Source organism: Trichinella spiralis (assembly GCF_000181795.1).
Source record: "Trichinella spiralis strain ISS 195 chromosome Unknown Scfld9, whole genome shotgun sequence".
Classification (NCBI taxonomy): Eukaryota; Metazoa; Nematoda; class Enoplea; order Trichinellida; family Trichinellidae; genus Trichinella; species Trichinella spiralis.
In genome coordinates this window covers 4,361,395-4,382,889 of record NW_003526948.1, presented here as the reverse complement: position 1 = coordinate 4,382,889, position 21,495 = coordinate 4,361,395, and the positions used below count along the sequence as shown (strand labels likewise).

The 21,495-nt window shown below is 35.0% G+C and overlaps 5 protein-coding genes across 5 annotated transcripts; 2 read left to right on the top strand and 3 right to left on the bottom strand.

Moving 5' to 3' along the window:
* Window positions 1–1,444: 1,444 nt before the first annotated feature.
* Tsp_05635 (conserved hypothetical protein) lies at window positions 1,445–1,806 on the top strand. The gene is made up of 2 exons (XM_003371949.1): window positions 1,445–1,573; window positions 1,609–1,806. The coding sequence occupies exons 1-2, from the start codon at window positions 1,445–1,447 to the stop codon at window positions 1,804–1,806; spliced, it is 327 nt and encodes a 108-aa protein (XP_003371997.1).
* Window positions 1,807–1,908: 102 nt separating this feature from the next.
* On the bottom strand, window positions 1,909–2,645 carry Tsp_05636 (protein patched protein). The gene is made up of 3 exons (XM_003371948.1): window positions 2,565–2,645; window positions 2,298–2,426; window positions 1,909–2,241 (listed from the first exon to the last, which is right to left on the bottom strand). Exons 1-3 carry the CDS (start codon window positions 2,643–2,645, stop codon window positions 1,909–1,911), a joined length of 543 nt encoding a protein of 180 aa, XP_003371996.1.
* Window positions 2,646–12,754: 10,109 nt separating this feature from the next.
* Window positions 12,755–13,072, top strand: Tsp_05637 (putative 40S ribosomal protein S19-binding protein 1). Its single transcript, XM_003371947.1, has one exon. It carries the CDS (start codon window positions 12,755–12,757, stop codon window positions 13,070–13,072), a length of 318 nt encoding a protein of 105 aa, XP_003371995.1.
* A 1,350-nt stretch (window positions 13,073–14,422) lies between these two features.
* Tsp_05638 (cytochrome c oxidase assembly protein CtaG) lies at window positions 14,423–15,654 on the bottom strand. The gene is made up of 4 exons (XM_003371946.1): window positions 15,252–15,654; window positions 14,916–15,068; window positions 14,705–14,830; window positions 14,423–14,623 (listed from the first exon to the last, which is right to left on the bottom strand). The coding sequence occupies exons 1-4, from the start codon at window positions 15,561–15,563 to the stop codon at window positions 14,423–14,425; spliced, it is 792 nt and encodes a 263-aa protein (XP_003371994.1). The 5' UTR covers window positions 15,564–15,654.
* Window positions 15,655–16,346: 692 nt separating this feature from the next.
* Tsp_05639 (6-phosphofructokinase) lies at window positions 16,347–20,520 on the bottom strand. The gene is made up of 5 exons (XM_003371945.1): window positions 20,332–20,520; window positions 20,033–20,255; window positions 19,618–19,902; window positions 16,535–18,365; window positions 16,347–16,476 (listed from the first exon to the last, which is right to left on the bottom strand). The coding sequence occupies exons 1-5, from the start codon at window positions 20,518–20,520 to the stop codon at window positions 16,347–16,349; spliced, it is 2,658 nt and encodes an 885-aa protein (XP_003371993.1).
* Between the last annotated feature and the right edge of the window lie 975 nt (window positions 20,521–21,495).

Below are 21,495 nucleotides of genomic sequence, written 5' to 3'. Positions count from 1 at the left end.
GCTTTAAATTAAAATTGGAATTTAAAGCTTTAAATTTTATCATTCAGCAGCTGTTTTTTCTTTTCTAAAAGAACCGCTTTCATTTTTCCATGGAACAGTAAATTGAACTTGTGTCAGTCACGCTTGGTGAGCTTCATGAATAATTTCATGTTTCGTAAATTTCAGTTACAATTACAGATCCATCGAACTCTACCCCCCTTCCCCTACTACGAGAAGTGTTGCACCTGCTCGGTGCCTCTGTTCACCATAGACGACACGGGAAAATAATTACTTGTTTTGATTCAATAAAAATAGTCATTTTGGAAGCACAGTATAAATTTTTGAGAAAAAAAAGCAAAGTAATAAATTTTATACGGCGAAAATTAATATAACAACACCATTAGCTGTTTTTACGGCTCAACCAACTGACTAATTTCAGCTGCAGCATCCACTTGAGCTTAACGTTGAAGCAAAAGCATCTGTCAATTCTTTCCAGACATCACCAGATAAAAAATCAAATAATTAAAATGATAACTTTAGCCATCAGATGTCTTTTTTTTCAAAAAATTTCACCCGTTCCCAGGTAATAATGAACAAAAGACAATTTGCATCAAAAAGAAAAAAAAATTCATTTCTTCAAATGAGCGAGCAGTTTGCATCCTTCAAGAATATCATTTTCCACAGACTGAAGTTTTCCACTATTATTATTATTATTCGTTCTTGAAATTGTGATGTTGAAATAGAGCAAGGTCGATCAAAGTAAAATTTAATAATTTTTGCAACAACAAAACAAGCGAACTTTATGCACTGAAAATGATGCTACCAGTTACGAAATTTCAATTATCCACAATTCTGCTGCTTACTGATCATGTTTTTCAAATGTTAACTGTCACGTCAAGCTCAGAAAATTGTAGACAATCTGTTAAAATAGCCCTATTAAAAATTTCTATAATTAGCCTAAATTTACTTTAACTTCCTTGTACTGAATTTAGCAACACAACACCAACAACAACAAAATATCTCATCTTAAACAACACACACACACAAACATATACATTTTTTTCCGTTTATACTGATGATAATAAAACATGACGACAAATAAACTCGTGCATGCTTGCTTGTGCTTTTTTATTGATCTAGACTTTTTCATAGAAAGTCAATTTCTCAACTATTTGAATCAAGTGAAGAGAAATTGGTCGATGCTGAGCATTTGAAATTGATGATGAACTAACTAACTAACTAACCAACTAAACACCCCATCTGAAATAGGACTATTTAAATCACGTAGGGCTGTGTGAAAAAATCAAATTTCATTTGTAAATAAATTTTCAATATATGCATTGCACGTGCCGCATTAATAATAACAACAATAATAATGTTAAAGACACATTCTTAAAATGCGGTGCAAATCTGGTAGAAATCAAATACTGCTGCTGCTGCTGATGATGATGATTAAAGATTAGAAATGCAACGTGAAAAAGAAATCCATCTCTCAATGGATTTCGTTTGGATCTGCTCAAATGAGAAGACAACATTGACAGAAAACAGCTCTAAAACCAACGGAAACGCTCTGAATGTGGAAATGACCCGCATGGTTTGTCTCTTTTCATCAATTAATATTCATCTCAGAAACTGACAGTGGTCAGCTTTGGGGTCAGTGGTGCTTCCGGTCAGGTTGGTAGGTATTTTGTAAGCGCGGAAAGCGTTGGCCAAGAGGCAATTAATGGTTCTGCGGACCTTTTCGTTATGGTCGCCTGCATAACTCTAAGCTGGCGACAAGTTGCCGCCACGATCGATACATTCATTATTAGACAATGTAAGAGTTGAAAAACAGAAGAATGAAAGCGCTGTTCACCCCCATAGAGCTGAAGAAAAAGATACTAGGTCAAGTTAATTGAAAAGAAAAAGGAATGTGACCATCAACCATATTTAGGGTCGAGGGTCAGCTGCGCTTGATGGAAAAAGCATCCCGACGAGGGTCAATCGCAGCAAGCAAAGCGAACTTGGAAAAAATATATCCAACCGTACAAGGGAGGTCATTGATTGAAAAATATAGAAAAGCAACGTACTTTCAATCCAAAGCTTTTCCATGTCGGTTTCGAAAGCAACCAAACGCAAACCTATGCAGCAGATGGACAACATGAGAAGGCCGAAAAATAGAACTTGTCCAGCATGACGTTGAATACGGTGACCAAGACAAAGCATCCCTCGCTGAAGAAGCATCCGAATCCATAAGGCCGGCTTATTACCCTTTGCTTTATCCTGCAAAAATTGGCTTCTGATCAAGCGTGAAAGTAAAATTTCAAACCTGCACTAACCGACTGGATCAATCTCAACGCCATACCAGCGTCAACCCAGCTCGGCCGCCTTCGGAACTCTTCACCCCATTTTGAGGTGTCGATTTGCACCATATCAGAAGGCAAGCGTCCCAAACGGCTAATGCATCGCTGAAATTTACACAAAATACAAAAAATAAGACAATTCTCAAATCAAAGTTGTTGTTTTTTGTTCAAAAATTAACTGCAAAAGCTCTAAAATGTACATTATGATCAGTGCATTCAATACAATAAGTGGTACAAGCTTACGGGTTGCAATGGCGGAGCGACTTGCGCTGGTAGCATCCGCTGCAGTTCTCGATCATAAAGACACAACTTGGCCCGACCCATCTGCTGTGGTAAAGGAACAACAGATTGCGCAAGTCGTATATCCGTCGCCGGCTAGCGGCCGGGCTAGGCGTAAGTGACCGTAAGTTTAATTAGAGTGCACAGCTCGTATGATTTTGTACCGCCATCATCCACGGTAGCCCAAGCAAAACACTCGAACGCGCCAATTCACATATACATACACACACACAAACACACAACATACACACATAAACAAGTATTGAATGATAAAACCAACGGGCACGCTTGTCTGACAGCCAACAGCGGCGCCACGCAGCGGCCTGCGTTGCTTGATCATACACATCATTTAGAAGAATACTGTACAATTGTAGCGCTTATTAAACGTTTAAAAATTGCACATTAACTACTGCTCTTGGTCAAATGAGCGGTTGTTCGAATTAAAACTTCTTACGTGAATATTAAAGGAAATTTTTTGAAAAAAATAATTTTAAAACTTAAATTTTTGAATGAACAAAAAATTCTCAAACCGATTATGAATAAAGCTGCGCGTGCGTCAGCATATCGTATTTAGTGGTTTACATTTAAGAAAAAGGAATTTAAAATTCTATCGACAATTGAAAGTAAAAATACAAAATACGAATAAAAAATAATGAATACAAAAGTACAAAAAATATTACTTTTTTACAGCACTGATGTTTTATGAAAATTGTGATACAGTTCAGAAGTATTGCAGTTAACTGGGTTCTGCGACTTACTTTTCAATAAATTGATGAAAGCAAAATTCAATTGCAATTTTGTACAGATTTTTACAAAAGTGCCAGTGGTATTTCAATGTGACAAAATCATCCTGTCATCAACACATCTATCTAGCCATGACCTTCAAATGCAGCCACTGAATCATTGCTGTTGTGATCAATGTAAAATGTGAATCATCGAATCTATTTCGGATAAACGAGATTGCGTTCACAGCCAGTTTTATTATCACATTCCAACAATTTCAAATTTTATCAGTTATTTAAATTGTCCATCTGACAAGCACTTGTCCAAGATAAAATTGGATAAGTAGTTTAACGTCAACTTTAATGAAGTCTCACTTCATATAACAGATATATATATATAGCTTTTGCATATGAGAAGCTGGGTTGACATCTTGCAACCGTTCCTGAATTCTTTTGTCACCACGCTTCAATTAGTACTGACAAAATTGTAAAAATCAAGCAAAATTCAAATATTTGCACAAGCGTATGGAATGACGTGACATTTGTTGAAAAATAGGCTCCTGAATGCAATTCTCGAAATGCATTTCTCGATTGTTTCAAGCAAGCCATGATCAGAAAACAAGACGCATGCCCAATCAGATATGATGACAGTATTAATTTTTAAATTAATTTTTCTTCGAAATTCATATGCCCGTCAAATGAGACTTTTATTTCACCTTTCATCCAAACAGAAAACTATCACCAACGAATCAACAACCTATTGCTATTGATTAATCAACGGCACTTTCTTGTTTTAATTATTCAATAGTCTGCAATGATAAGATTTTTCGAATAATCAAAAGAAAAGATCAAGTTTTGCATAAATTATTCCAAGAAATTTCATCTTATTAAAATGTAATTCGTTTAACAGCCAACTTTATTAAAATTTGTCACGTATGCAAAGTTAATATTATCTTAGCTTATAATAATAATAAATTAATATTATTAATTTAATAATCTTTTTTAAATTAAAAAGATTTCGTGGATTAATTCTGTTGGAAATTTTCATTGCTTTTCACGCGCATAAGTAAATACAAAAGATAAACAAATAGATGAATATTAATAAAAATAAAACTCACAATATTAGAATAGCACTTAGAAAAGTCATCAGAAGCGGATAAATTTGTGTCTGCAAGTTTTGCCATTCAAAAATATGGTTAGCCTTTGAAATGCGGCTGATAATGTGAAATTCCAGTAGAACAGGGTGCTCGAGCGAACGCAGTGCGAGGGAATGAATTTTAAGCTGATTAAACTTACGCATGATGTCATAATTTTTCAGCTCTTGTTATACAATTACGAATCTCCATTCTGAATGACCTTGCGGTAAAATAGCCGACAATTATTCACAAGCCTGGGTCAATTCAATGAATCATCTTTATACATTTTGCACTGAGCGAAATTTTCCGCTTCAAATAATAAATAAATAAATAAATAATGGTATTTGAGAATTTTTCAAATTTCATAATTGGTGAGAAAAATGGAAAAAGTATTTTCAATTGTGGAAAAAATATATTGTACTGTTTTGAAATAGTTGAACAAAATTCGCTCGGTTTAGTAAATCGATCCGTTCTACCTTACTGTATTTATTATTATTCATTGTTTGCGAAAAATCCACCTTTGTCAAATCGATATCATTTAAAAATCAGGGTCACAAAATGCCTGACAATTTAAACAATGAGACAGTTGTCATTCAAAATGATTCTCATTTAATGATTAAGCTTTTGAAAAGAAGTATGCAACAGTCGAGTTGAACTTCACCCATGAAATTGGGTGCGGCACGTTCGAAATCAAATATACTTGAGATAAGGAATAAATTAATTTTGTCGCCAATAAAAGATGAAATATTCCACGTGTGGTCGACGGCTGGTAGCTGGATGGTTATCGGAATTTGACCATGCAGAATTGGTAAAAAGGTTCAGGACAATTCTGGGTCGCCAGGTTGTTTGCCATTTTATTTGTCTACAACAATGAATGGCCTAGCCCGTTCCAACTTGCTTCATAATTGTTCTAATTGACAAAGATAGGCGTCTCAGCGTCGACCACCCTGAAATTAGCCCACCCCAACAGCTTACACTGAACATTAAATGCATATTCTAAAAAAGTCCAAATGCTTTCTTTATCCGTGTACTTGGAACAAGAATGTACATTATACAGTAGGCAGGTAACGCCTGTCATCAATTAATATCAGAACAAGTACATTTTTTTAACCTAATTTCTGCATTCTCTGTGTGAAATGACAAAAAAAACACACAAATACTCGCTTATTAAAAAACTGTGAGAAACGATTATTAAAAGAAAATTTAATCAAAGTGCATCCATCATTGACCATGCACATGATCATGTCGTCACCCTTAAAACATCATTTTTAATCGTTTCAAATGTAAATAGTGATCAAAAAAATATTTCTTTTTTCAAATAAATTTATTTCATACAATTAGACGCACATACACACACACACATGTATATTTGCTTCTCACGCTATTTATTATTTGTATATTATTCAATGATATTGCAAATCATACATTAAAAAACCACTGAAATTATTTCTGTTTGTTCTTGGAAATGAAATTAAAAAAAATAGCATCATGATATTATAATGAAATGAATTTAAAATAATCTTGCCAAAATATTTTTCCTTCTACAAGTAGGGATATTTTTTAAAGATAAAAATGCAAATTAAAATGTTGAAAAATGATTCTTGAACAATCATTATTGTACTGTAATGAAGATCATTTTTTTGGAAAATGAAAAGTGAATAATATTTACAGTTAATTAGAAAAGTTTGAAAAGTCGAATGACAAACAAATAATTGGTTTTATTGTATTTCAGTATTTTTTGCGTTCACACGAGCAAAGTAACTAGTAGCTAACTAAAGCTGACACGAACGATATTGTGACACCCATATACTGATTTTTTGATGAACAAAATCCATTGCCCTTATTCATGCTCTGCCTGTTTTTTTCCTTTTTAAATATCTGTTACCCAATGGGAAAATAAGAAAAATGCTACCATGCATGATGTATATGATATTTTTGGACCAAGATGCAGAAGTTGGGTCAGTCAGTCCTTGACGTTGAGAAAAGAACTTTTCATAGAAAAGAGAAACCCCCTAAACGGATGGGGGATGCTTTCAGTTGCACAAGTGGCTGCTGTTTTTCAAACTATTTTGAACTGAATTTCAAGAATTTGAACAAAAATGACTTCCTCCAACAGTGCAATGTACTTTCACTTTGTTTGAAATTGACAAACAAATGGGCTTTTTTCTTGAATAAAAACCTTCTATACGTATCAAGTAAAAATCTACTACTTCTTCTTCTTCTTCTTTTCCCCTTTTCCCTATATGAGGTGTTTTAATAATAGAATTTTCTTTAATAAAATAAAATTCTTTCAAATAACAGAACCGCTAAAAATGTTACGCTCTATTTGTTTCTTGTTCAACAATGTTATGCCCAGTTTGGTTAAACTGACAATGTTTATAAAAATATTTTCCAATGATGCCTAGCCCTGGGTATGTTGCAAATGCAGGGTAACTTCACATTTTTTTTTAAAAATTACAAATTTTGCTTGATATTTCAATAAAATTTAAGAAAAAAATACATTCTTTTTTATTTTAAATCGAAACATTTGTTTTGTCTGTAAACTTCCCCCTCCCCCCCACCGCACCGCACCGCACATATCGAATATCATCTGATAAAACGCTGGGAGGTTATCTGATGGAAAATAGAACTAATAAAAAATACATTTTGCTATTTAGTTTATATTAAAAATTTCAGTTTCATTTCATAAAAAATGATGCTTTCTTTTATAGTTCAAGAAGACAAAAGAAAAACTTATTCCTTTTACAACAATTTTAATATACCCTCATGTATGTGCATGTGTATGTGTAGGCTAATTACGGTACGTTGAACTTGTCAGGAGAGAATAAAAGAGCAAACCAAAAATATCAATTCATCTACTTGTTGTTTGTTCAGTGCACTATTTGTAAAATGTTCAAATTAGTGCTATTTTCTGCTTCCAATACACTTTTTCAACTTAAAATTGTTGATCTCTATTTAAAACAATCAAGCACTTTTTCCAACATGTAAAGCATATTTTAAAAATGATTTTCAAACAATCGTTTCTGATCAAACTGAAAGCTCGATAATGAAAACGAAGCAATGGATAGATATATGGGTGGCAACTGCCCAGGTTTACTTGCTGATGATGTTTATTTGACCGGAAAAAGCAGGGTGTCTTGCAACTATGCTGGTGGTGGGTACATATGTGATCAATATGGAAACTATTAATCAATTATTGCTTTAATGTCACTAGCAAACTTTGTACCAATTCCTATGCAGCAAAGGTTCAACATGCAGAACAATAGAATACTATAAACTTTGTTAACCTTTCAATCAAGTAGGCAAACTAATTCTGCTGTTAAATGAATAAAATGCTAATAAATTGTCACAACAGAATATAGCAAAGTTCCTCTTTCATTCCTTATATGATATATATATATATAGATTAACCAGTGCTTCTAAAAGTGTAAAATATTCTGTTATACTTTCAAGTGAATTTGTTCATAAAAGCTTATAAAAAATGTCAGACGATGTTACAGAAAAAAATGAACTTTAAAAGAAATAATAAATTTTACAAATAACTACTTTTTTTACTATTTTTACAAATAATAGTAAACGTCAGCAGAAACTACTAGAAAAGTAATCGTCAAACAAATCAGAAAAAGCATAATAAATGCAATAGAGCTAGCAGTTTGCATGTTCAAAGCTTGCTGCAATGCCGTCACTGAGCATACATACAGTAATAAATAAATTTAAAATTTAAAATTTACTTCGGTGATTCATTTACATGAAATTTCATATAAAAAATAAAGAACTGTATTAAAAGAAAAAAAACTGTTGAATGTCAAATGAGAAAGGATATTTATTTTGACATGCAAAATATTGGCTTCCTGCTTAACAGGAAATATCGTCATCGGAAGGCATAGTTTGAATAAAGAAGAAGAAGAAGAAGAAGAAGAAGAAGAAAAGGAAGAAATTATACAAAATCCGTTTCCTTGTTTTATTTCTGTACAATGACGTGAACAAATTCTGTACGGTACACAATTTTGCATCTATGCGAACAACACATTCTATTTTGCATAATCAAATAAATATCCAGTACAACAACTATGCCAATATCAACAGGATGTCAATGTATCGGCTCGACTGTGGAATAAGTGAAAAAGATGGACAGTATGTGCGTAATTTTTAGTCAATTCGACGGTAATTTCACCACTGTGACACTGATAATGACAGCATTTTCACAGGTTCACCATGCAGCCAATTTGGGCGCGTTCGACTCATTTTAAAATAGTGCACGCTTGTGAAAACCCAGTTCCTGTATTGTTTACGATTCATGAAAGTCCTATCAATAAACAGCACGCTCTTGTCGTTCTGCTAGAGCTGGCATTATTGAGGCGGCCCAATTTTGTGAAAGTAGAAAGGACATACTTTTAGTGATAATTTGTTTCTTCAATTTTTCAATCACAAGATAGCCAGCCAGTCATACACCTCGAAATTACACCCCCTATGCTTTAATCACGTTTTGCAGTTTTTATATGATTACAAATTAAATAAAAATTAAATTAAATTAAATTAACACTTTTCACTTTCATCTTTTGCCTACTCCATTTGTGCAGGTGACATATTACAGCTGAACACGATACACGTGAGAATAACCGTAACAATAACAATTTATGCTAATTTAAACAATTTATCCACTTGATGGTGAAAAATCTTTCAATTTTTACAGTTATTCCTAACTGTTTTACCACTGCTGTAAGTTGGCAAGTAAGTTAGGCTAGTTCACGAAAAATGCTTCATTTGAATAAACCACTTAACATATAATTAAAATCTTGAACACCTGACATACTTGATAATGAAAAATTTAGCTTCACACATACACGCACACACACACACAGACACACCCATATATATATATATATATATATATATATATACAAACATATACAATGTGACTGTTGTACTTTGAAAATTATAGATGAAAAATGATCAGTTTAGCAATCAATGTCTTGAGCAAAACTATTTCATAATAATTAATAACATTTTATTAGAAATTACCATATCACATTATCTAGTTTTATTTATACATGATAATTAATATTATCATATTTAAAATTTCTTATTTATTCGTGTTTTTAAATTTAAAAGTTACAACTGTTCTTCATAAACTGATTTTTCAAATTTACTATAACAATACTCCAAATGGATTTGTATTGCATACATTTGTAGCTTACAAAGCAGATATTTGAAATATTGTCAGTTTTTGGCAACTTTTCTAGAATTTAATGCTTGTGAAAAATATTTCAATAATAAAATTATCGAAAACTGAATAATATTATACGACTACCATTCGTTAAGTTGCATTGCATTATTTGCGCTGACACTGTTCAAATTTGGTTCGACCGGTCCAATGGCCAGTTCCACCTCCACGGCAAAAAAATTTGCTTCAGGCGGAGGTCGTTTGCACGGTAAATGTTTACACAGTTTGCTTATTGTCTCAGATTTGAAAGCCATATTCAGTAGCAGAGGAAAATTTACTTTCAGCTAGTGAACTGAGAAAAATCGAAACAATCAAAAATACTGATGATATATTCAGAAAATTACAATCTCACAGTTTTAGAAATTTAATAATCATCGCAAGCAACGAATTGTTGAGAGTCGCAAAAGAGTGAATGAGAATAGGACAATTTTACACTTCCCCATTATTATTTAGTTCATGTAAATTTTTAAAATAACGTGATATTACAATTGCGAGAGAAATGTAATCCAATTTAAGGAACGCCAGCTTTGAAAAAGTAAGCTAGCGTTTCCAGTTGAACATTTTTCAAATCCTCCTACCTACGGACATCGGATTTGACTACACTGTTGGATAAAGAAACAAATAAAGTGAGATTAATAAAGAACACTTTGACTTACTTTGACAATTGACGCTGCATTGGAAATTGATCTGGTGGTGAACCGTCCGGATTCAGGATCCGCAACCGGCGCTGAAGCTGTCTTGCTCTTGTCGGTATTAATGTCCATATATATATATATATATGGATATGTATATATTCAACACTTATCAACTGATTCGTCTTGTACCACAGTCACAAATGGAAAAAGCAACCACTACAGTACTAATAGCTGAGTTGTGAAGATGCAGTTAAGCAGTTCTAGGGGCAGTCAATTGGTGCTTTGGTGGCAAAGTCGCTGCTTACACCGTTCAGTAAAAGCGGCTGCAGTGAAAATTATCAACCAATCAAAATTGATCTCGATCAACCAACTAATAAGGACACGTACAAGCGTGGGGGGTCATGATGACAAGCACGCCCAATGGAACAGAAAGATCCAATGCCTACTCGAATGTAGTTGATTTGTTTCTTCGTGTACTATTAGCGGATGTTGTTTCTTTTTTACTTTTGTTTTTTTCTATACGGTTGTTGTTAGTGTTGTTGTTGTTGTTGTTGTTGCTGCTCAACTATTGTTTCCAGTATTGTATTAAAGTAGCTAATAAATAGTAAGCTAATAAAACAGCTAACAGCATTACTGGGTATGTGAAAAGAAAGAAAAATGTTCACAGTTGTTAATGTAGGCCGCTTGCAATTCAGCTTGGCCAATTGTAAAATCTGCTCAACCGGACAGGCCTGGTTACGTGGACCAGTAGACCGGTTCAAGCTCGTTTAAATCACACACTGCATCCGGCCAATGACAGTCTTCTTCAAGTGACGTCGTGCCTAGAATTGAAGCGCACATCAAGCAAGCACAAAGAAGAGAAATCACTTTTCACTTTGTTCACACATCACTTTTCAAACATCATCAACATCCCACTGATACATCTCATCAACAGCCACCTCAGTAAATTATTACAATGGCAAGTTAATAAAAATTTAATCTAATGAGTGCCTGTTCGCTTCTGACAAGCTGGCTTCAACTTTCGCATATATATATATATATATATATATGAACACAATGCTGAGGAAAGTGGACATTTCAGATAAGAAAAATTTCACCAGCTCATCTTATCTTACCCATGCTAGCATATTGTTGCATTCCACTCATTTTGCAAACTCAATTTGGCTCAGTTAATTAATCGGTTTCATTTGAACCACTGTTGCTAATTGTCAAATTTTGATAATTCTAATAGCATCTGCTGCGTCAACGCGAACAAATTTTCAACAACTCGAACAAGCATGCGACCCACTGGCGCCTTCTGCTATTCTGTCCGTTCAATAAGCTCAGTGCATTCAACTCAAATTTCACATTGCATAATAATATATTATTATTATTATGCAATTTATCATCTTCGTGAAATATTATTATACGTTGTATTCTATATTTCAAAATAGGCAAAACAAAATATTACAACTGATTCAAATACAACTATTACAATGTAAAAAATCTTTTTTTGCATCAGTTTGCTTGTACAGGTAGAATGTAAAATATTAATGAATAATTGATGACAATTTTGTTAGCAAAATTGAAATGACATACGCTGTACTACAACGCTCTTTGGTAATAATGTTCATCAAAGTGTTGAAAACAAATTTACCATGACAAATTTAGAACGGTGCTTTTTGCTTTCAACCGCCGCCACACTTGCAAAAGTTTTGTAAATTTCTTTTGCTAATGATTAAAAAAAAGACTAAAAGCAATTTACACTATGCGAAACTGTTGCATTGAAAATTTAATCTAATTATTATAATAACTTTCTTCTACTTGAAAAATTGTCAACCAGTACACATACAAAGCGCATAAAAAAAATGTGAAAAGCCGTCAATTTGACTTTGTATATTGAAAATGTGCTATTTCAAATATTTAAACTTTTCCATTAAGAAAATTAATATATTTCTAGTTGAAGAATGTTGCAAATTTTCCTTCCATACTGTTCACATACAGGCAAGCACATGCATATCGTGCATGGTGCCGAATTTCAAACCAAGCCTGTCTGTCTGTCGGTTAAGTGGACAATTGAAAATAAACCAGGTTTACGAACAGTAGAGCGAAGCAGAAGTAGGTATCCGTTTGAAATCTGTTAGTAAAAAAATATTAAACCAATTGTTTCTGCCCAATAAAACAAGGTGAACAACACACATATTATTCTGAATTGGGAAGATGCATAATTGTTTTTTTCTTTTGTGACGTTGCATTTTGAAACAAGCATGCTGCTGTTGTTCACGTGATGAAAAATTTAATGACTAAACACAAGTGTGTCACTGGAAAAATTGACCATATAATAATTCAAGATAAAGTGACAAATTTACATTTATTACAGAGAAAAAAAACTGTTCAGCTTTGCAATGAAAGTTGAAGTCGATGAATACCGTTTTAAAATGAATCGATGATTCAAATAATGCTTCGAGAGTGGGCAAAGGGGGAAGAAAAAACCCGCGCAAACAATGAACAATGCAGCAGAGATGCAGTGGCGGAGACAAAGTGTGTTCTGGATTTTAAATCACAAACAAGAAAACAAATATTACACAACCAAACAACACCAATAATGCATGAAGAAATTGGAAAAACAAGAATAGAAAAGCAGAAGAAGAAGAAGAAGAAGAAGAAGAAGGTGAACGACATTATTCTTGGTCTTGGTGTCCAGAGAAACAACAATTTACACTGTTCCATTAGCCGACAACAGTGGAAGAATTTATTTCAATTTCTGAGCCATTGAAAAGAATAAGAAGAAGAAGAAGAAAGAAAGAAAAAGCAATTTCAATCCCTTCTTGAACAATTATTATGACGAAAAAATTTTCCAATCGAATGGAAATTAATCTACTAATTTTTACATTCAAAATATGATGATCAACTGATTGATCTTAATTATTTTTTAATTCAATCACGGGCTACTGTATTCAGGGCTGAATAAAATGATCGAACAAAAAATTTAAATATGCAAATAAATTTATTGCAATCCATTGGAAATTTAAATTCAATTCAATTTGTTTATGTTGCAATCGATATATATATATATATATAATAGAAATGGGTTTCGCTTTGAAATTTTGAAATAAGTAAAAATTGCTTCAAAAGAGAAAACAAACGAGCATTGTAAAGTTGTGCTCAGCACGTGAATTGTGTTTTGTACTTTCCACTTTGAACATTTGGACACTGTTATTTGCCGTGTTATTATATCTTGATTGTACAAGCAAGAAAGAGTTTGAAAAATTTTTGATTGACTTTGATAAATATGCTTTCACAACGATGACACAGAATTTTCTCATTGCCTGTTGGCGTTATCGAAAATTCCATTTCACCTTTACTTGTGGCAAATTAATACTCTCCTGCCAACTGGTATTTGAATAATTGCACTTTGCATTTGTGACGTCGACTGTGCAGAATGGAAAAATTATCACCTCACCTCATCGTCATACATCATGCATGAATTTGAGTTGGGAATGAATTTTTAGCTTATTGAGCAAAAAAAGAAAAGAAAAACAAGCAAACCCACTCACCATTCACAAGCAGTATTGAAATGTTGTTAATCAGAAGCTTTGTGGTTTGTTAGCCATTGTGGTGGTGATTTTTCTTTTCGTGAAATGTGAACCGCAACAACAATCTAATTCAGACGTGAAAAATTTCGATTAGCTTCAAAATCAAGCTCGTGCACATCTATTTCCATTTGATTTTTTCTCTTTTTCCTAAAACTGATAAAAACAGTCACTTTTACCATCACAAATTGGAAAAGAAAAACAAAATTAATTAATTAATTAATTAATACACGCGCAATTGTGCACATTGTAAAAGTCATACCCTACCCTATAGCATTGTTTGATCATTGTGCGCCTGCAACATCGAATTATTAGAAGATTGAATTGTCCAATTTTATTATTTTCAACAATTATTCAACAAAACTGTTCGGAATATTATCATATATTTATTAATTATTATGGAACAATTTGAACAATTAATCCGGCAACAAGATCAATTCTAACCCTTCGGCTGCGTTCACTTGCTCAGAGGTGCGTATCGGTGGAAGAAAAACAAAACCACAACAACCGTTGCCACGGATTGAACAGATCGATCATTTCGGCTTCGCCAGGGGCCAGAAATTGTTTTTGTCAAATTGCAGACCCTGCTTGGATTCGAAAAAAGTGTAATTCAAAAAAATTTCATCCACACGTTCCAAGTAGGCATCGTCCGCGTATTCTGGATCAATGTAAAAAAATACAGGCAAATCAACCTCTTCACCAGGATTGATCAACTGTTCCTCGAAACAGAAACACTAAACGACCGAATCGAATTATTATTATTAAATAAGTGAAATAAATACAAAATCATTCCCAAAAGAAAACAATAATTGTACCTGAATTTTGTTAAAATACAGACCCGCTTCTGCGGGTACGATATTGTAAGTCGCAATGCCTACAATTGGTCGGTCAGTTGCATTGATTGCAGTGTAAAATGCCAAAGCGGTTTCACCCGGATGAACCTGCATAAAAATAGATCAAAAAAAAAATAAATAAATAAGCATAAAAAATTGGTTAAGAAAAGAAAGACAAAACAATAAGGGTTACCAAAATTTCGTCCTGAAGAGGCGTAAATTTCCAAGCCATGTTCGAGTCCGCGTTGAATCGAACTCGAATAAGACGATCTTGGACAACGGTAAGATCCGCAATTCCATCGTTTTTTCGTCTTATAGTTCTCGAATCACCGCCAAGGCCAGTTTTCTTTAACGAAAAATCAATTTAAATTTACACTGGAAAAATCTGTTTCAAATAACAAAACTGAACGATTGACATTCGCTTATATATTCCACATCCGTACTCAGCTTTCATTACAGTATTAATATTTATTTGCAAGTGGAAAAAAAATAAAACGGAGAAAAATAATCACAAATGGAAAATCAATACCTGACAAAAGATGCGATACAATGGCACTGAAGCGAAAGTGATGCCGATGAAAAGAACCACACCCCCAACAGCGTACATGGCAATATCGAGCTTTTTCTGCTTCATCGACGATTGCCTAAGTTTGGGATACTTGTTGGTGGTGGTGGTGGTGGTGGTACGGTTCGTCGCCGTGCAAAGCCAAACTTTCACCAATCGTTTCGACGAAAAGCCAATTTCAGTCGACTGGCAACACAGATGTCCACCAACACCACCGGATGCTCTTGCCCAACGAAGTAGCAGTGGTCCACCACATCGACCGAACATTGTCGTCATTTTACAAGCTGTGAAGAAACAGATGAACGAGCAAATGTGAGCACTTAGTCGGTGAATGCATTAGTGGAATAAGAATAAAAGCCAAACCAACATACTACAAAGAAAACTATTAGCGGTCGACAATTCAACCTGAACCACACAAACAGACAAGCTGAAACACAAACACGTGCTAAGCATACTTTACTGCTTTCAATATATACGTATATAGATATAGGTATTTTTTTATTTATTTTTTATTCATTTACTTAGAGACAAACCTTTACGGGATAATGAGAAATAAGAGAACATGCAAAACTGCGGTGAATAATAATAATAAATTCGCACACAGAGCGGACCAAACAAATTCGGTCGCTCTTCTCTTCTGGATGCATACTGGAACTAAAAATATGATGCAAAAGTGGAAAAAATGGCATCAAACTGATCGATGGCATCCATCATTTTTTGCAGTCGCTCAAATATTATAACAGCGTACTGCTGGTTATTAACTAACTACAGATTATTAATTATTATACGATGAAAATGTTCAATGGAAAAACAGAAGGGGAAGGAGTAGATGGAGAGGAACTAGAACATTTTTTTTTGGAAAAAAAGTAATTACTGAATAATGAATGAATAAATGAATGAAACAAATTCCCACTACTACATGGACTGGATTTTCGGAGGTCAATTTCCCTCCAGAAAGATCATTATTATCGGAATCAAACTAGAATAATAATCATAATTGTCCACACTAGACTAGAGAATAGAAAGCGGACGAGAATAATTTTTTTATAATAAGCATTATCATTTCAAGTCCATTTTCACGGCCGACACTTCGTATATGCTGTCGTGTTTGGCTAAAATGCGAAGCAACGGTCGTAGCTTCAACCACCACTGTTCGGTTGGCAAACGATGAACAAAATCGCTCTTTTTTCTGAAAGAAAAAGCAAAATAACAAAAAAAGATAGATAAAAATAAATAATAATTCGAACTTGATCTCTTGAATCGGCGTCGCTTGGGATCGACGTGCTTGAATGCCGAGCAGTACGGCCGAATCGGGTGTGTTGGTAAATACACGGCCGTCGCTGGGTTGGAAAAATTCTCGACACTTGCCAACCAAAAATTCCACCGCATGAGCGGCCATTCGAGTAGCCAAATTTCTGTCAAACGGTGTAGCACTACCGCCTTGTTGGGCGTGGCCCAAAATATTTATACGAGTACTGAATTCGCCTTTGCCTTCTTCGCTGAACAGTTGCATGATGAACTGGGTTGTATAATTTGGATTGGCATTTTCGCTGCGCATGATAATATACCGCTGGACCCCTTTGACCATTTTTTGCGCAATCACGCGTACGTCTTCTTTGATGTCGTCGACAGTGAACGGTTCTTCGAAAATGTACGCATTGTCGGCTCCGGATGCCAGTGCGGACAACGTGGCCAAATAGCCACAATAGCCGCCCATCGTTTCGACAATGAAAACGCGTCGTTTGGTTCCAATGGCCGACTGTTTCACTTTGTCGATCAAATTGCAAATTTCATTCAAAGCCGTGTCGGAACCAACGGAAAAGCTGGTTCCGGGAACGTTGTTGCTGATCGTACATGGTAAAACCATCATTGGGATGCAAAATTCTTTGTATTTGTCACGATTTTCGGCCATGATCAAGCACGAATGAAAAGCTTCGAAACCGCCGATCAAAAAGAGACCGTCAATTTTCAAATTGCGCAACTGTTCGACCACTTTTTCGATATTTTTCGTCGGCAGCGATTTTTGGGTTCCCAAAAATGAACCACCAAACATCGACCAATTGCTCACGTCGCACCAGTTCATCTCTTGGACGTTGCCTTTCATCAGACCTTCGAACGAATCTTTCACCGCCAACACTTTGCAGTTGTGACAAAGAGCATTGCGGACAAAGGATCTCACGGCCGCGTTCATGCCACAAGCGGGAGCGCCGACGTTCATCACGGCCAACGTGAAAATATGCCCACCGCTCAGGTTGCCTTTTTCCGTAGGTGGACGCAATTTGGCCAACAATTTGTACGTTTCCAAGTTCCTTTGGAAACTTCGACCTCGCAAACGGACCGCCAAATCCCAATTTTTCTCTTCCATCGCCTTCTGTACAAGTTGTGTACGTTCGACACACTGCATCAACGGTACGCGGACGATCGAATTGCCGTCCAATGCGATAACGCAAGATTCCGCATCCGGCGACGTGTCCATCAAAGCCAAAACCGCTTCGGCGCCCATGCGACTGCCGAGCAGACGATCGAACGCCGACGGATTACCACCACGTTGGACGTGACCCAAAACGGTCACTCTGGTATCGTAGTGGAGACGATCGACGATCAAATCTCGAATCATGTTGCTTGTAATTGGATTGCCGTCACGGTCGACCGCACCCTCGGCACAAATTATAATATTCACTCGTTGGCCTTGTTCCCGAGCTTGTTGCATGCGGGTGCAGAGAATGTCGCGCCAATCGACCGGCGGTGGCCATTCGGGAATGAAAGCCCAATCCGCTTCGGAAGCCAACGCGGCCACCAAAGCCAAATAGCCACAATGTCGTCCCATGACTTCGATGACAAAAGATCGCTGGTGACTTTGGGCAGTGGATTGGACAGCATCGACCGCTTCGATGATTCGGTGCAAAGCGGTATCGGTACCGATGGTCATGTCGGTTCCGCAAAAGTCGTTGTCAATCGAACCGACCAATCCGACGATGTTGATGTTGGGAAATTGTTGGGCTTTTTCGGCACTAATTCGACCACTTTCGACCAATTCGTTCAACAATTCCGGCCATTCTTGGCGAAATGTATTCGCACCTTACATTAAACAAAACAAATAAATTAATTAATTAAATTTCAAAAAATTTCATTCATACAAATCAATATATCAACAGCTAGAGCGTTTAGAGCTAGCTTCTGAGTGAGTTGTTATTGGAAAAAAGCATTTCTACAGGTTATTCCCCGCGAGGATAAAATTGTTACTTTACAGTATACAGAAATTATTTTCACGAACAAAATTCAAATAAATCACAACAATTTTTTAAAAAAAAGAAAACTAATAGAAATTAACGTGCACATTTTTCGTCCACTTTTCAAAATTTAATGTATACAACAAACGTGAATTTATTATCAAATTCCAACTGCCTCTGAACCTTCACAGTACAGAACAAAGGCAATCCGTAATAGAAAAAAAAACTAAACTAAAATCAATTATATTGATTACTTTTCAAATAAAAAATGAATCATACAATTGAATGAAAAAAAGCATCATCTTTAGGTAAAATAACACAGTATTGTGTAGAAATTTGACGACTGAAAACATTATTCATAAAAATCAATCAAACCACTTATTTCTCAAATGAAAATGCAGACAATACAAAATGAGTTGCATCATCTCTGGAATGGAGAAAGAGAGAGAGAGAGAGAGAGAAAGAATAAAAAAGTCAATAACGCAATTTTCTTTCCACTGCAATTATACGAGCATGATGCAATATTACGTGAGAGACAGAGAAAAAAAAAGATAAAAATCGGGTCATCGTTTGGTTGTGATGGAAAATCTTTTATTATCTTTTATCACAATAACTTCTATAGAATCAAGCTTAATGATAAGGGGGGGGGAACAAAGAAAACCTTCACATACTGACACTGACATTGCTCACGTGAGAAAGTAGTTTCTTTTTAATTACATGCACAGTGAAAAGTGACACTAAGATTACTGAATCCGCTGCTATGAACAATTATCGGCTTTCAATTTGTCCAAAGAAATGTGTAATTCTATTCAAAGCAGCACTGGAAAAAAAATAAATCTCCTGTCAGAAGCAACTAACTTAATTAATAGAGTTGAAAGTTAAATTGATTTCGAAAACCCATTTAGCAGCACTGCATATTGTTCGAAGAAAGAGTGAAAAAAAATGAAAAGTGCACTAATCGAATAATGTCAATTTTAAAAAACAACAACAACTGAATAAGTAATAAATTTCTCTTTTGAAAATGAACAAAATTTAACATCGCCAATAATAAGAATATTATTGTTATTATCATTCACAGATAAATAGATAGATAAATGTACCTGTCAAACTGCCATCGCCGCCGATGCAAACCAAATTTGTGATGTTGCGTTTCAATAAATTTTCCGCCGCCTTCAGACGACCCTGTCTTGTTCGAAAATCTTTCGAACGTGCACTGCCGATAATAGTTCCACTTTTTTGAATTATATCACTAACGCTGTTCCAAGTCGCTTCTTTGATATATCTGTCGCCGTCGACCATACCCTGATAACCTTCGTGGATGAAATAAACTTGGCAACCAAGATACAATCCCATACGGCACACTGCTCTCAACGCTGCGTTCATTCCTGTAAAATAAAACAAATAATACTTGACAATAAATAAAATAATCAATTGAATGAATAATAATTAAAAACGAAAGCAAAATTGTTGGAAAATGGGTCCACTGTGATATGATTCCAATGCTATTTGTTGCACCTTGACTATCACCACCGCTCGTAAAAACAGCCAAACAGCGTCCAATTTGACTTCTGGGCAGTACTAAATCGCCTTCTCGACCGGCAAAACTGACGATCGAGTCGAGTCGAGATACGAATCTCGGCTTTACCGTCTGAGGCGGAAGCACAGGCACAGAATCTCGGCTTTCGCCGACCACGTCCGCCTCGTCAGCCATAGCGCAAAAAGGCGGTTCCAAATTAAGCTGAAAAGAGAAAAAAACAAAAAAATAACCAAAGCTCACCTGGAGAATCCCCTCCGGATGTCAGCATGGCCAGTACACGCCCCTTGTGCAAATGCGGACGCACGTGCTCGCCGTCGCGAGTCAGATTGCATATCGCACTGTTGGTACGTTTGAAGGGAAACTCAATTGAACATTCGTCCAGCAGTCGTTCCACAAGCGGAACCGACGGACTTGATTTGAGAAACGAAGACAATTCTACAGTACGGTCGCTTTTCGAGAGACTCATCTCCACTGACCGCGTCCTAACACTACTGCCTGCCAGTATGCATGCGCTACAGTAGACAATCAAGCAAGTTCATCGCAATACGATAGACTAATTGCAGATTTTCAATTTTCCGCATTCACAAATATTTCACACTTCAAACTTTTTCAACTCAAACCGACCATTAATTATAAATATATTTTTTCTTCAAATATTTTATTATTGCAATAATTAATTTAAACAAATCGCCCATTGCTTATTTTCAACGAAAATTCGACAAATTTAGATTTTCAATAAAATAATTTTGAAAAGAAAAACCATTTTCAACATGCACTGTACACATTATAACAATAAAATTTCTAAAAAAAAAATGCTATTTCCATCATTCTATAAAAATTCTTTAAAACAAATACTACAGTAAACATTTACAGTAAATGATGTGCTTTTCACTGATGATGCTTTTGTAAACACATTTTTTATTCTTTCAATTTATTTCGTTTATCTAATATGACACAGACACTGTGACGACAAAAAAATAAAAGATGTTTCGCACCCACTTTGATCGGCAGTATCACAGACAACAAACAATAATATACAAATACGTTAACTTTCTCAATCCAATACTGTATAGATTTCAAATTTTTTACTGTTCAATTTTATGCACTAACTCGATTCGAAATGAACAACATTTATCAATTTTGAATAGGTTTTCGAATGATCTTTTTATTTACAAATTACACATCCTATTTTACAAAGTTTAAATATTTGAAAATTATTTTCCACCAATTTTACCCTAGAAACACTTTTGAACATTCGTACGAACAAAAATTATGACATTAAAAACTGATCGATTTGTATCGAATAAAAAACAGTATGGCCGCGAATTTTTGAATAGTGTTTCAATTATTTCTTTTGATAATGTCCTCGAAGAAATTTCCTCAATGAAAAAAAAATCCACAATAAAATTGTACGCATTTCGTCAGAATTTTCTACTATTAA

Bases quoted from the DNA above. Each gene is read 5' to 3' on its own strand.
- Tsp_05635 (XM_003371949.1), top strand. From the start codon at position 1,445: ATGCAACGTGAAAAAGAAATCCATCTCTCAATGGATTTCGTTTGGATC. The intron at 1,574-1,608 runs GTTTGTCTCTTT...TATTCATCTCAG, and splicing joins ATGTGGAAATGACCCGCATG to AAACTGACAGTGGTCAGCTT.
- Tsp_05636 (XM_003371948.1), bottom strand. From the start codon at position 2,645: ATGGGTCGGGCCAAGTTGTGTCTTTATGATCGAGAACTGCAGCGGATG. The intron at 2,427-2,564 runs GTAAGCTTGTAC...TGTAAATTTCAG, and splicing joins TCGCTCCGCCATTGCAACCC to CGATGCATTAGCCGTTTGGG. The intron at 2,242-2,297 runs GTTAGTGCAGGT...CAATTTTTGCAG, and splicing joins CGTTGAGATTGATCCAGTCG to GATAAAGCAAAGGGTAATAA.
- Tsp_05637 (XM_003371947.1), top strand. From the start codon at position 12,755: ATGCTTCGAGAGTGGGCAAAGGGGGAAGAAAAAACCCGCGCAAACAAT.
- Tsp_05638 (XM_003371946.1), bottom strand. From the start codon at position 15,563: ATGACGACAATGTTCGGTCGATGTGGTGGACCACTGCTACTTCGTTGG. The intron at 14,831-14,915 runs GTAACCCTTATT...ATTTTTATGCAG, and splicing joins CTCTTCAGGACGAAATTTTG to GTTCATCCGGGTGAAACCGC. The intron at 14,624-14,704 runs GTACAATTATTG...TCGGTCGTTTAG, and splicing joins TGTATTTTAACAAAATTCAG to TGTTTCTGTTTCGAGGAACA.
- Tsp_05639 (XM_003371945.1), bottom strand. From the start codon at position 20,520: ATGAGTCTCTCGAAAAGCGACCGTACTGTAGAATTGTCTTCGTTTCTC. The intron at 20,256-20,331 runs GTACTGGCCATG...TTCTCTTTTCAG, and splicing joins CGCATTTGCACAAGGGGCGT to CTTAATTTGGAACCGCCTTT. The intron at 18,366-19,617 runs GTACATTTATCT...GTTTAATGTAAG, and splicing joins CGGCGATGGCAGTTTGACAG to GTGCGAATACATTTCGCCAA.